The sequence below is a fragment of the Triturus cristatus genome, chromosome 3_2, assembly GCF_964204655.1.
Source record: "Triturus cristatus chromosome 3_2, aTriCri1.1, whole genome shotgun sequence".
In the NCBI taxonomy this organism is placed as follows: domain Eukaryota; kingdom Metazoa; phylum Chordata; class Amphibia; order Caudata; family Salamandridae; genus Triturus; species Triturus cristatus.
In genome coordinates, this window is record NC_140584.1 from 699,480,282 (window position 1) to 699,496,122 (window position 15,841).

The window sequence follows — 15,841 nt, forward strand, 5'->3', positions numbered from 1 at the left end:
CTCAAACTGGTGTGCATAACACACAAAGCTCTACACTTCAAGTCACCAAGATACCTAGCGCAGAAACTGGTGATCTCTGGGGAAAACAGACAGTCAAGGAGCGCCAGAGACTTAGTGCTGAAACCACCGATTTTCCACAATAAAAAAAACTTACAACAGAGCATTCTCAGATGCAGCACCGAGAATATGGAACTCGCTACCTCCAGACATCAGAATGCTAACCAACCACGCAAGATTCAAGAAAGAAACCAAAATCTTCTTAATGAGTAAATTCCTACCATAAGCATTACAGAGCATCTGCACATGGCTCGCCCAAATACTCTTGCTCAAGGACACAAGACTTGCTTCCCTTGAGGTCATGTTCCCTATAATCTTAGAGCCTGAGTACGTACTAAAGCAGTTATCAAAAGAAATAGACGTGTCAACTTTGAACTGGACTGGAATATAATAAATGCTATACGGGACTCTGTACCGGAAAAGTTACCTTGTTCTGAACTGTGAAGCCCTCTGATACCCTACGGGGTCATGTTTGCGCTATACAAAACACTAAATAAATAAATACATCTATACATACCTTACAAAAAGCAGCGGGGAGACTATCGCCTCCTGAGGCTTTGCCACTGGACAGGCTCCTAATTGCCTGCTTGTCATCTCTAATATTATGGGGGGAGTTTACTATTGCCCTGGTTTCATCGTCCAGCCAAATCAGCGCCACCTGATCTAAATACTCCTACAATGTAGACCTCTCCCTGTTGATTCTAGAGATGTATTGGAGCTCATAGTCTTGAATAAATTCATTCAGTATATGGGTTGGGTCAGATGTGACCCTGTTTGCACCACAATTAAGAGTAGTGATGCTTTAAAACCCAGTTTCCTTGCCCGGTCTGTCACTCTCAACAAACTTCCTCACTACCCCCTCCGCCTCAGATACAGAACTTCATGATCCGCTTCATCTATATAGTCTGTCAGTGGTTCTTGGAGCTGAGCTAAAGTCACTCTATCCTTGTAGACAGTGTATCTAGTTTCCAGCTGACGGAGTTCTTGTTCACACTGGGAGAGACAATTGCAAATCAATTTAAGGACACCCAAACTCTTAGTGATACATATGCTGTGAATGTATGTTTAAAGGCATCCTAGAGCATGACAATGTCATCCACAGTATGTTAGTTTAGGCGGTAATATTTCGGTATGGCTTCCCTCGCTTTGCATTAGAAAGCCTTGTCTCATAATTCAGTACCCTGGAGTCTCCAAGTATGAAATGGTGATAGGGATTAGGATTGTGAAGCATTAGCTTTACCCGGGAGTGATCAGATAACGTACTTGGAAGTAGGTACACACTTTTGACTTTATGCATAAGTACCCCTGAGATTAACCACTCATGTAGTCAGGAAGACATATCATGTGCTGGGGAATAAAAGGTGTGCTCAACTAGTGTGCTGTGGGCTTCTCTCTAAACATCAAATGGGTCACATAGTCGCATAATGTGTGTAAGGGTTTGGTGGGCTTTCGCAGCAGATCACACCACCTCAGATGATCTGTCAAATATTGTTGAGAACATGAAGTTAAACTCCACTCCCCATCGGTTATTCCCTGTATTTAGCAGGGCAGTTGTAGGGTGTCTCTGAAAAAGTCTGGGTCGTCTATATTGGGGCCATACAAGTTAACAGTATGCACTATGCGTCTAGTGTGCCTGCCGTCACAGTAATCCTACCAGCCTAGTCTGAAATGTATTCTATCAGTGTCAAATTGATCATCATGCTGATGAGGGTGACCCCCCCATGTGGGTAGGTCAATAAGAGGAAAAGTGTGATCCCCAGGATGAGGCATAGGTTGGATGGCTCATGGGAGAACAGTGGGTCTCCAGGAGCATGGTTATATCAATATTGTGTCGATCTCAGTATGCAAGGACCTCCAGAGCTTTGCAGGGATTGTTAGGCCCCAGAATGTTCCAGGTTAAGAAGTTTACCATCTGGGATCATGTGCAGGTCTATGGTGTCAGATAGCTGTCTATTCGTGTCCTGAAGGGATTTATGAGCATGCTGATCTAGGAGTATACTGCGCATGTCCTCACCACTGGCTGTGACATTACGAACTAAGAACAACAGTACAAACGTTTCAGCAGCCCTTTCTCTCCCTCTCCCCTTGCCATTCCTAAATGTTAGCAATGTCCCTTCACCCTCAAAGTCAGGGAAAATAGCACAGTCCACATGGGGGGAGTCCTGGAGCATGGAAGTGCCATAGCTTCCGCTATAGCATTTGTCTATTAGTTGCAAAGCATTCTACCTAACAACTTGATGAAGATGTCATAATAATTGTCTCCATTCAAAGTCAGACAGTAGTGCAGCACACACTTACTTTATTCTTGTTAGAAATAGGGTTTCTGGCTGGCTAGGGTATGCACCAAAGCCAGGCAGAACCCCCCACTCTAAGTCAGGGTAAGGGAGTTACACATCGAAGATAACCCCTGCTCACGCCCTTGGCAGCTTGGCAGAGCAGTCAGACTTATCCCAGAGGCAATGTGTAAATCATTTGCGTGACACACTCACACAACAGTGACACACTAGGCACACCACAAAAAGAGACTCCACACAAGGTTATATAAAAATATCCTTTGTATTGTACATAAAACACTTTAGAACATAATCACAAAAATTACTGTGCCACTAGGCACTTGTCATGACACCACCTAGGCCATACATCACTTTGCCAACAGGCAATTGCCATCGCAACACAAGTTAGGGCAATCCAGTAACACTTATAGGTTGCACATGTTATAAAAATATCATTACTGTACATAATATGTGGGTCCTGAAAATGATACCCAGTATCCTGTCATTAAAAGGATCAGCTCGAAACCTGTCAACACATCAGGCCATAGAATGTAGCAGTTTGGTCGTACCAAGAAATGCAAACACAAGTTACCAAACATTACCCTAAAGACATAGGGTGCAACTTCCTGCACACCTATTATACTTTATAGGGTAACTCCCATCAAAATGTGGGGCACAGGAGCCTCTGTGCCCCTCTTACGGGGAATATGGGGATTCCAGGGGAGTCCTTTAAATGCAGGAATCAGGGATCTCAGTTGAGGTTCCACCCCACAGTATCCACACACAAGTATCCCCAAGGTATTTCCCAAAAGGCAGCTGCCCGCGATTGTGCGGAGTAGCTGCTGAACCAAAGGCAGCGTTTTTCTAAAGGCTATGCGGGGATATAGAACTGCTAAATGGTTCTTCCCCTTGGGCCAGCATGCTCGAACCGTTCCGGTGCGCTTGCGCTGATCGGTGCAATGGGGCAGCCGGCCCGTACCTGAGTCAGCCCTGTGGCAGGCCATAAGCAATCCCGATGCCTCTGGTGCGTCTCACCTGGAGAAGGAGCGGGACTCTGCTTTGTCAACACCACCGTGTTGGGAGCCCTCCCCAGGTCTCGGTAGTTCAAGATGCGAAGTTCTCTGCGTCACACTGAGCGAGGACAGCAGGCTTCCCACCCCGGGCCGGGACTCCTGCTGCCGAGCCCCGGGGGCCTTTGTGGGTGGGGTGAAGCAGCTCTGACGTGGCAGGAGTCTTCGAGGCAGGGCCTTCCCGGCTATGCAGCGATCTCTCTGACTCCGGAGAGCGTGGCACCCTGGGAGCCTAAACACCACGGCCTAGCACTTCCCCTGCACACACATTGGCGCTGCCCCTGCAACGCAGAGGAACTCCGGACCGGGAGTTCTCAGTGCCTGGGTGCCGTTACTTCCCTGCCTGGGGCCACATAGCAGAGCCCCGGCTGCAGATGAATATGCGGGTACCCAGCAGCAAAGTACTCCAAATACGCTATGTCCATACCCCAAGATGCTGAGCAGTGCTTAACCACGCGCTGAAAGTAAAGACAGGGACATAAACAGTACTCCCTGGAGAACACTTGGGGCACGAGCAGAGTGCCGGCAGGCAGGCCAGCACAATTAGATGTGTTTTCGGGTGGCTAGGGTCATTTTAGGGTTGACGGTGGGATGGCTTTTTTGGATGGTAAGGGTATTTTTAGGGTTTAGGACGGGTATGAAATTGTGGGTAGTAAGGGGTTTTTAGGGTTTAGGGTGGGTATGGTTTTTAGGGTGCTAAGGGGTTTTTAGGGTTTAGAGTGGGTATGGGCTTTGGGGTAGCAAGGGTAATTTGGGGCCACATGGGTAACAGGTATTGTTTGTTAATAAATATATATTGCTAAATTGGTAAATGAATCTTGCTGAACTGTCTGTCACACATTGAGTGTGTCAGTCAGTCACATACTTTTATTCGATAATTTAAGATCATAAAAAGACACGGATACAATATTTAACACATTTGTGCAAATCCAAAATTAAAATGTACATTAAAATTCCTTAAAAGTCCATTCTAAAATACTGCGCATAAAAATAGCAGACAGATCCATATACAAACGACTAGAAATAAACCACATCATCAATCATGAACAAACTACAGCGTCAATAGGATCTACTCTTTTCTTCGTATTATTAATCCGCACGGCTGCCACTAGGAAGTTTGCAACATGGAAAATAATCCGGGCACTACTCAACAATTGCAGATAAATAAGTGCCGGCCTAACCTGAACAAACCCTGCTCCCCTTAATACTGAAATCATATACTTCTTCCTAATGTCTGCATAATACTCGCAGAACATAACAAAATGCAGAGTATCTTGTAATGAAAATTTGTCACACTTGCAAGGCTCAGCATTGTCCGGTATTCCCCATTTAGGGAAATCTCCCAGAGTGAGGTGAATTATGTTAAATCGGAATCTGGTTAACAGGTACCGATGGAAAGGACGTGTAACTAACTTCAGGTAAGGCTCCAATCCTGGTGAGCTCACTAACCTAAAATTCAGTCTTACCATAGGTTTTTTCAACTCTCTTTCCTCCCTTTCAAAAGATAGAAGGTTAGCCATGGCGGTTTTTATCAAATCCACATCTTCTTTCTTAATAGTTTTCGGGGCCAGAAAGAGCCCAGGACGTCCAAGTTTTTTAAAAGTGGATTCGATATATGCTATCCATGGAATTTTACCAGCCTTGTCTAGAGCTAGACAATCTTTTAGAATCATATGATTCAATGTAATCTCCTGATTAAGCCAGGTCTTAAGCCAACATATTAGCGGGGCTATTTTCAATATATCAGAAACATAACCCAACCCTATCTCTGCATGGATCGAAAAAGTAGGGGTTGACTGTGGTACAGATAATAAGGTTCTTAGAAATATATTTTCTACCACTTGAATATGATGATCCTGTGAGCTATACCCCCAAATCTCTGAGCCATATGTAGCTATTGCAAGGCACTTAGCCTTGTACACCTTCAAAATAGCTACTATGGGTCTAGCCCCAAGACGTTTTGAAAAGCCCATAAGGGCTGACGTAGATCTAGCAAATACATTTCTTTTATGTTTCAGTTGGGGACCCTAGGACCCTTTTTCATCAAATAGGAGCCCTAAATAAGTAAAAACAGGGACCCTTTTAATCTCATCTCCCCCACAGAAAAAGGACATCATTCTTTTCTTCCTACTTTGATCCCCCACTATCATTACATGAGATTTTTTAGCATTTATTTTCAGATCTAAAGACTCCATGAATGTGCCAAACTTATCCAGCAGTTTATTTAGTCCAACACCAGTACGTGCCAGTAAAACCGCGCCATCCGCGTAGAGGAGAACTGGTATAATTGTTTCTCCTACACGCGGGACATCCAATGTTGCTCCCTTCAAGGCAGGTTCTAATGCATTTATATAAAGCGTAAAAAGTAGGGGTGCCAATATGCACCCCTGCCTGACCCCTCTTTCCGATTTAAAATACCTTGCACATCTCCCTTCCTGGGTGACTCGAATAGTGGCTAATAAGCCACAATGAAGGTCGGCCAGGAATTTAACTAAAGCATGGTCAATATCAATATTCAGTAAAATTTGCCACAGCTTCGACCTATTTACTAGGTCGAATGCCGTTGAGAGGTCCATAAACCCCATGTAAAGGGAACCCTTTTTTGCTATGGTATATTTACTGATGAGGAGCTGTAGGATAAGGCATTGGTTTAACGTACTCCTTTTGGTTCTAAAACCGTACTGAGCATTAGGCAAGATCCCTCTCCCCTCAAGGCAGTCTGACAGCCTCGCCAGAATAACTCTGCCTAATATTTTCAACGCAGAGTCTATCAAGGAGATAGGCCTATAGCATGATGGATCATCTCTTTGGCCCTTTGTGAAGACTGGGATAATAATAGAGTTGGACCAAGAAGCGGGAAATGAATTCAAACCAGAAGCATTAAAGACATTTGTCAATATCCTGGCCCAAAATCTAGGGAAACTTTTAAATAGGTCCGCTGGGACCCCCATCCGGTCCTGGCGCCTTGTTTTTCCTAGTCTCCTCAATTGCTCTTGTCACTTCAGTCTCCTGAAAAACCACTGCTGGGACTGAATCTAAATTAAGGATCGCATCTTGCGGACTCTCTGCCATCTCACTCCCATAGATCTTCTCAAAGTGGGCTATCCACTGGACATCAGGAATGTTACAATCAAGTGGGGAATTATCTTCTCCCGAGAAGAAGGGCTCATTAATGGTTAACCAGAATTTCCCGCTATCCCTTAGGATCTCCAGGGACAAAAGTTTATCCCATGCCTCTTCTTTAATCTGGTTTTTCCTAACCCTGATGGCCTGTTTATAGGACTTCCTTAACTCCTTAACTAGCTCCCTGTTTCTAGGGCACTCTTTCAATGCTTTAAGAAGAGCTGAGTGTGCCCTAGAACAGGAGTTATCAAACCATCTACTTCCTTTATTAATTGTAGGATGAACTTTCATAGTCAAATTGCTGTTAATTTGGTTACAGATAACATCAAAAGCCCCCACAATCGTTGTACTTGCTGCAGCAGTGTCCAAGCAAATGGTAACCTCACTCGCTACTTTGGACAGGACTTCCCCCATAAAAGTATCTGGGATTACTTTTGTCCATTTTAGCTTCCTGCCTTGGTCAGTTGGTATTATCTCACACCTAGTACCCATGATCCCTGTTTTAATAAAGCTTAAATGGGCCCCCGAGGCCACTTCTAAAGTCACGGGATTATGATCACTAAAAGCAGAGGTCCCCACCTTGTATATTAACACTCTAGGCAAAACTAACGCTGTCACAAATATATAATCTATAACTGTGCCCGGGTCCGTACCTTTATAAGTAGGTGCCCTTGGACCTCCCATGACACACCCAGATTCGTAAAGGTTCGCGGAGGCCAAGAGGTTCTCAAGTGCCTCCCCTTGCTTAGTGTGTTCAAAATGCGTGTGAACTGAATGTGGGGGACCTTCAAGATTATCAAAAACACACGCTGGATGAATATTAAAATCGCCCATGAGGATAACCTCAGAGCTCAGGTATTTAGCTTTATAAGTTACTAGGAAACCCTCTAGGCAGGTTAAAAATTGATTTAGACTCTCACTCTCAGGAAAATTATAAAAGTTAACCAATAGCAGTTTCTCAGATTGTGGCAGTGATAGCTCCACTATCAGACAATTATTGCAGGCCGCAACAAGCTGTTTTAATGAGCCATTTAATTTCAGGGAGAAAAATATTGCTAAGCCTCCCTTCGCTCTTCCAGACTGGGCCTGTATCGCAGGAGTGAAAAAATGCGAATACCCATCTATGGTGAAATTATTGTTTATGTCCCAGGTTTCTTGGAGTGCTATTATGTCATATGACTTTAACTCACCCAGCCAAATCCTATCCCTGCACTTGCTTCTCAACCCAGCTATATTCCAGCTCAGAATTTTACATGTAAGCACTTGGGGATCAATGTTTGCGTCAGAGCTTTCTGTTTCATTTATGCTCTTGACAACATCACCCTCATTATGGTCTACATTACTAGCCCTCCGAACACAATTGTCATCTTGCAGTCAATCGCAATCTTCCAAACCAATTAGCCCGTCAAACCTGTTAGAAAGCGTTATATTCCCCGGGACACTCCAATCCTTTTGCCCCCCAATTAGATGTTTTTCCCCCCGCCAAGGATACTCAATTGCGTAGAAATAGGACAGGAGAAAATAATGAATTACTGATTCTGAGTCTCTTTGGTACCATTCGCAGATATAATCCACCGCCCTTCTGTTCCTAAAATTAATAACTATGCAGTCCCCTTCCACAGACTTTGGTTTACTTCATCGTATCAGACAAAAGTTCCTCATTGCGAGGAATCCGTGTAAGTTAGCACATCTGTTACTAACCCAGAACAACACTGCACCCAATTTATGAGCTCCCACAGGACACATTTTCCATTTCCAGCATAACTTGAAGGCGAACAGCGCTATGGGCAGTGTTGTAGTTTGACTAAACGACACGCATCATCCAAGCAAGGCTGCGTCCTATTGTTTCGCCATTCAGACCAGCGATCTTTGCCTCTTCCTAACACCTTCTACCCCTATCAGCTTGCTTAGCGAGCCAGGACCCTTATCACAACAAACGTGCCCCCTGCACAAAGTGCACAAGCCGCCGCCTGCCATTGAGGGGCTGCATTCTCCTAGTATAGAAACATTCATTCCGTTGTCTCTGCAACAAAGGTCAACGATAGGTAGGAGTGTTTTGAAGAAAATCCATATCCTGCATATTTTGACTGTTTTCTGAAAAACTGTGTTCTGCCTTTGAGCATTTAGAATTTGGGAGCAAAGAGCTGTTATCGTATGTGCATGTGTGAAGCCGCTGTCGATCAAACTAGTATAGTGTCTAAGATGGGAGCTATGTCTTTTTATGCCGGGTTATGAAAGGACACTACAACCGTGTATGAAAAGATGTTTTGTTAGTAAAGGCCATGCATACTGGATTGCACAACTGATGCTCACGGTTTTACTTGCTATAGAGACCGTGCTTTAATATTTTTTATGTTGACAAGGTGAAAACTGTATGCTCTGCATTTTGTGAATCAACCCCGCCATGCGCGGCAATTGAATTGTTTACATTTTTAGCACTTGCTGATGCCTATACTAGTTATTATTCATTGACAATTTGTTTTTGCAAAAAATAAAAACAGTAAATCCTTTGTTTTGTTTAAAGTCCGGAAACAAGCAGAATCCCACTTTGAAGCCAATCATATTAGATGAAATCCTGGAAGAGCAAAAGCAGAAGATCAAAGAAGAGGTCGCCAGGGAGAGTCGCCTGCCAAGACAGCATATCAATCTGTATGACAAGTACAACTCGCTGATCAGCAAGCAGGCAGACCTGGACGTGGATCAGTTCTTGACAGAAGAACACACCTTCGATGAGACAATGAGGGAAGTCGTCAAGTACCAGATGCTCACCGACGAGATCAATTACACATCTAGAAAGGTGAAGTTTGCTTCCAAATTGCTTGTATAGTTATGCCATGACAGTCAACAGAAATTTGGCCCAAAAAAGCATGAAGTTATACTAATAGACAAACATTCGTACGTTAATAAGCTGCGTGCAAAGGTCAAATTCCAGATCAGTAGGCTTGTATTGAAATTTGGGAAAATGTTGTTTTAATTCCATGTTCCAATCATATTTCGCAGGAAAACAATCAATAGGCCGTTTGCTCGCATTGCTTGTTTAATAGGATTTCATCTGACTGCACAGGTTTAACCGAGGTTCTCTTGGTAAATTCCTTTTTTTAAAGAGCCAGTGGCCACTCCCTATATTCCTTAAGAGAATCTTCTCTAGGCACCGGCTGTGTTGTTTTTATCCATTGTCACCAGTGGCAGGCGGAGCACTTCAATGTCACAGATGGACGGTCGTGACTCCTTCATTTCTCATATCTATAGCCTTCTTTATTTTCATGCTTGGGATCCGGACTATTGCGAAAGAGAAAGGGAAGCCAAGAAGATAGTGGCAGTGTTAGAGGGTAAGTCAAGGCCCATTTCCAGGGGGATGCTTACCTGCTCCAGGACAAGAAGCTGTTCTCCTTTGAAGAAACACTGGACACATAAGAAGGTGCACCAGAGATCACCAATCCATCATGGTAAGAAAAGAAAATCAAAGGAGAAAACATTGGGACTCCTAAAAAATGTGACAGAGCGGAACATCTGCCAAAAGCTGCCTGAGGAGCCTGTCTGCGTATTTCAATGTGTCATTGACATCAATGCACTTTCAATACGGCAAATGGGACATCACGCCAACTCTGTATAAGGACCATTGTCGTGTTTTAACCGGTTCCACTGTTGGAGAATGTGAGAAGTTGGCCTGGCATATGCTGTCTCCTAGTTATCGGGGACACCTTGCACCAGTCCAATTCTACTCTTATTGATGATAGGTTTAAGACAACCTTTAAAGAATGCTATCCTAGTGGTAGCTTTTGAGAGCAGCCTTCAGGCTAAGTCTTGAAGGAGTGTTAAGCTTATTGTTTTACCATAGATAACCTCTTGAATGACCAAATGAAAGAGTAGTCCACACAGGTATATATATATATATAAAATATATGTATTTATTCTAGACCGAATCCCACAAGTCTCTTTATGAGGCTGAGGCAAAGTTACAATTCAAACAAGCATTGATAGATACAATAAATAGCACTGGAATCATAGGGCCCCGGGGGGGGGGGGACCAAACCATATATTAAAAAAGTGGTATAAGAACCACGATAATTCTACAGACAATGTCTAGGGCATTTAGGATCGCTGGCCCCTTAAGAATCCACCCCAGGTTATGAGGAAGGGGACCCACGGGAGGCGCGTGCAGTGGAAATAGCTGCTATAGGGATCTCTATTAAAGCCTATGGAGAATGTCGCGGTTTGATTTAAACAGATTAAAGACACTTCTAGCAGGAGGTCAAAGTAAAAAACTTAGAGTTAAGCTTTTGAGGAGCCCACTACCACGGGAGTACCGAGGTACCACTGTTACCTGCCCCAGGGAAGCCGGGTGCATAGGTCGTTTTCGATGTCGGGTCGCGGGCTGATTTTCAATGGGAAAATGTACAAAACTGCTGCTAGCCAAAAGCGTTGATGATGCCGTGAAGATTGAAGTTGTAGATCTTGTAGAGAAGAACCTGAAAGCAGAGGGGACAGAGTCTGGGTCACGGCACAGTGACCAGGGAGCTCAAAGGAAAGAGCCCTTCAATGTCGGGTGCTTCAAGTGGAGAGAGGTGTAGCTTGGATCTGCAGCCATGGGCTCCGGGAGGCTTCAAGGAAGGCCAGCTTCTGGAGGGCAACTGTCCCACGTCGGATGAGGGTCGCTGCGGTGTTAGTGTCCGGATTGGATCCACTAAGCCTTGGCAACCGCAACCCACACAAGATGAGCAAATCAGCTACTGGTGCAGACCCACAAGGTCTGTGAGAGGTCTCCTTTGGAGAGACTGTAGAGCAGGCCTGGAGCAACCAGGGGAACTCTTGGAAGTTGAGATTGTCCTCTGCTAGGGCCCACAAGTCGAGAGACAAGGGACCGCGGAAGGCAGCAAAATTGAGTGCGTAAAAGGGAGCCCACGGGCCACTGAGGGGGCTAGGGCACTGATCTTTGGCACAATTGCTGCTTGGTGGTTGGCTCAAAACTGGGCCAAAGCACAACTTCCCCACTGGTCAGGGTCGTGTGCTATGCAAGAGGTGGCCGGTGTCCTGGGGTATTGGGAATCTCGGCACCCACGCGGTCCACGGTGCTCAGACTTGCTGTGCACACTCACTGGCCTCTGGGATGCTTTGGAAACCCACCTCAAGGTTGCTGGGAGTCGACGAAGTCCGTAGGAGCAGCGAAGTTCCAACCGGGCACTTGCAGTGTTTCAGGTGCCTGCCAAGCAGGGGGGTAACTCCTTTACCCCAAGGGAGATTTCTTCAGTCAGCTGGGCAGCAGCTCGTCGAAGGTCAAGTATGTGAAGTCCAAGATTAATCTGAGGCTCTGGGGCCACGTTATTCACCTTTATCCCCAAGATTAGGGGAGTGTCCAGAGTAGTGTCCACCAATGAGAGGTGAGGCGGGAAAGGGTGGCTACACCCTCTCCCCTTTGTGTGTTTCCTGCCTGGGCGAGGGGCAGGATGCCCCTGAACCGGTTCCAGGCGGTGTATGCAGAATGTAGGCGCTGTAGCAGCCTACGTGCAACTCTGAAAGGCAACATATGGTGCACCCACCCAGTTCCAATCCACATATCATGTCTGGGGAGGTGCTAGCACCTCCCTGCCACAGGAGCCCTATTGTCCAGCTGGCGAGGCTGGGATTTTCCCCAGCAACAGCCAGCCAGAGTCGTGTGGGTGGCTGGTTGTAGCCATTTTGTACTACGTGTGCACTTTTAAATTGGTGTCTAAATTCTGCCGCTTTTCCCATATCGCCCCTCTAGCAGGCGGGAATCGTGCCCTCATGCCCATGACTGACCTGGGGGTAGGATTCCTACATGTTTGACAACAAACACGATATGGTTCTGTGTAGCCATTCTCAAGTTATCACGCTATCGCGATAGACTTATAATGCGGTTAAGAGTATATGGTATGGCTACACAACAAACAACCCAGCAATGATTTTACAAAGGTTGCAGAGAGGCCCTACTCAGGTAGGGGTCCCCCCTCACACATACCTCAGCACCCTGCCTTGTAGGATTAGCAAGGCCTGCTATAGGGGTGACCTATGAGAGTATATGTGTTGTAATGGGGTGGGATATAGAGTACCTATATCCCTGTAAGGGATGCTAGCACCACCTTACCCAGACTACAGTAGTGGTCTGGTGGTGTCAGTTTGTATGGCTGTCCCAGGGTGGCACAATAAGTGCTGCAGCCCTGGTAGGCCTACTGAGGGACCCATGCCCTGGGTACCTAGGGTACCATCTACAAGGGACTGTCAGGGTATCCTCCGTATCCAATTGGTTTGTACCTGGGGTACTTCACATTAGTTTTAGGGAGAAAGCAGATAGGCTGGGGTCCTGGATAGCAGGATCCCAGCCAGACTAGTCAAAAACCACTCAAATACCAGGCAAAAAGTTGGGGGCAACCATTAGTCAGATTCCACCTTCCTACATAACCCCCCCCCTCCTCAAACGAAAGGAGATAAGGCTAACCTTGTCCAGATAAGCCTTTATTTCCTGAGTGGCCATATAAGGAAGAACCTGCACTAACATGGTTGCTCCCTGTCTCATGGTCCACTTGGGAAATCCTACCCCAAGGGGTTTTAGAGTTTCTCCAAAGTCTAGGGAAATTACCTGTATTGGTTTTCGGTACATAATCAGGCTGATGAGGTGTCTGAGTCTGGAAGTGAGGCCCTATTTGAGGTGGTCTCAACCTCCTCAGAACATTGGTCACCTTGGAAGCCTTTCTGTCCATGACTGTGTCATATCTGGCCCTAAGGGTCAACCTCTGGCTGCCTACAGCTGGGGTTTGGGTCCCTCTGGTTGGAATAGTGGAGGGCACTGAAATGTTTGGGGCAACTATGCCCCAGGTTTCCCTGTGCCCAACAAAGTCCATCTGGGGGGTACCTGTACCTAGGGGTAAGGGGGATCCCTCAGTTTGTAGAGGAATATTCACCTGGCTAGAAATACTCTGCTGGGTGTCCCTAATCTGCTGATGAGGGGATTCCTCTGGACAGGGGCCCATTAAGGGTCCACTGACCTCCCTGACCTCTGCAGCCCTGGGCTGACTGAGGCAGGGTAGAGAGGGGCAGGATACCTGCTCCAGACTGGGTGCCATCTTGGAAGGATCCCCTGCCATCAGAGCTGTGGTCAGGCTAGGCCTGTCCACTTCTGGGGCAGTTACTTCACAAGGGGCAGGATCAGTTCCATTAGAAACTTGACCCTCACCTTTAGTCTGGTGGGGGGAGGACTGTTCCTCTCCCCCTATGCTCTCTGTTTAGGTGGAGTGATCCATACTTTCAGGCTTCACTCCTTTTACTTTCTCCTGGGGTGGAGGTGAGGCCTTCAAGGTCTCATCCACTCTCTCAGGGATGCCTAACATTTTCAAATGGGCCTTGTGGTCTACCTCAGCCCAGGCTGAGATTTCCAGATCATTCCCCAGTAGACAATCTACAGGCAAGGTTGGGGACACTGCCACTCTCTTCGGGCCAGTGACCCCTCCCCAGCTGAGATTTACCACTGCCATGGGATGGTCTGTCCTAATTCCATCTATATTGGTCACCTGGTAGCTAAACTCAGGTAAAAGCTGTTCTAGGGGCACTAGTCTTTTGGTCACCACGGTGACACTAGCCCCTGTGTCCCTATAGGCCACAGCCTTCTGACCATTGATCATGGGCTCTTGTCTGTACCTGCCCAAGATATGGGGACTCATGGTAAAGTTGGCAAACCCCATGCCACCATCACAGACTAGAGTTGCTTGTGTAGGGGACCTGGTTAGGCCAGAGTCCACCTGAGTTCCCCAAGAAAGCCCAACTAAGTTTTTGGGTGCACTCCCACCACCTGGGGGATTACTACTGGTAGTAACAGGAGGTGTTGGAGCTGCAAGGGGAGGAACATTTTCTTTATTGCCATTCTTTGGACAGCTGGAGTCAGTTTTCCAGTGGCCAGGTTGCTTACACACATGGCAATATGGTTTCTTGTTAGAAGAGGAAGGATTTTGGGACCCACCCCCAGCACTGGGTTTTTGGGGCCCTTCAGAGGACTTTTCTGTTTTATTATCCCCACCTTTCTCTTTGGGCTTAGTGGAATCTTTCTTCTGGTCACCACCTTGGTTCTTGGGCCTGATCCTGGTTCTGACCCATTTGTCTGCCTTCTTTCCCAATTCTTGGGGAGAGGTCAGATCAGAGTCCACCAGGTGCTGGTGTAAGAGTTGGTTCTGACAATTATTAAGAATCTGCTCCCTCATGATGAGATTGTACAATCCTTTGTAATCATTTACTTTACTGTCAGTTAACCAACCTTCCAATGCCTTGGTAGCACAATCCACAAAGTCTACCCAATCTTGATCCTGTGTTTTCTGGGTGTCTCTGAACTTTAATCTATATTGATCAGTGGTTAAGCCAAACCCATCTATTAAATCATCTCTCAAGATATAGTAATCATCTGCATCCTCTTCTCTTACAGAGAGGAGCTTGTCTCTTCCTTTGTCTGCAAAGGAGAGACACAGGATTGCTGCCCACTGCTCTACTGGGACCCTTTGTACTTTACAGGCCCTCTCAAGAGCAGTGATCCATTTGTGGATATCATCCCCTGTCTGATAGGGGGGCACAATCTTATGGAGGTTCCTATTGTCAGGGACTTTCTCTCTAACTCTAGGGGTTTCATTACTGCCACCAGGGGTCTCTAGACCCCACTTTCTTGAAGCTTTCTGAAGCTCCAGGGACTCCCTGTCTAATGCTAACTGTTCTCTCCTGTGCTGAAGCTTTGCCTGCTCAAACTGGAGCAATCTGCATTTCCTCTCTTGGGAGGATTCTCTCCTCTGAGGAGAGGCCCTTTTGGATCTCCTAGAATGGTTGGACCCCTCTGATGGGGATCTGTTCCTTCTATTTGGATCCACCACCCTCCCTTTAGGGATGGAGAGAGTGCCTCTTGGGCCATCACCTCCATGTTGTGAGTGGTCTGATTCTTCCAGGTCAGGATCATTTTCCTCTTCCTGGTCCTCATCAGAGTCCACTCTGGGAGTGTCCTCTTCTGAGGGATGCCCACACGACCTGCCTACCCCATCAGACACTAGAGTCTGCTTAAAGTCTGCTATGAGCAGGATTTCCCTGAGGCGTTGGGTGTTGGCACCTTTGGTTGTCTTTAGTTTCCTAGTGATACACATTTCCCTAAGCTCAGCAAAGGAGAGATCATCATATTTGTTGACTGGGATCTTTGGAGATCCTTCCAAAGCCTTATGGGCACCTCCATTTAAAGACATTTTCTAGTGTAGTGGTACTGGTGTATCTACCTACACTAGGTGTGGCCTACTGAACCCTTTCTTGAGTTGTAGTCAAGGTGTGCTAAACCTTCTACAC

General features: G+C 46.2%; 1 protein-coding gene across 2 annotated transcripts in view; it reads left to right on the forward strand.

Annotated features, from left to right (window-relative positions):
• Positions 1 to 15,841, forward strand: part of DNAH7 (dynein axonemal heavy chain 7) — a 1,967,826-nt gene that overhangs the window by 277,023 nt on the left and 1,674,962 nt on the right. For both annotated transcript variants that reach the window (XM_085648764.1, XM_085648765.1), the window contains exon 12: positions 9,048 to 9,320. In XM_085648764.1, the coding sequence (XP_085504890.1) occupies positions 9,048 to 9,320 (273 nt within the window). The remainder of the gene's footprint in view (positions 1 to 9,047; positions 9,321 to 15,841) is intronic.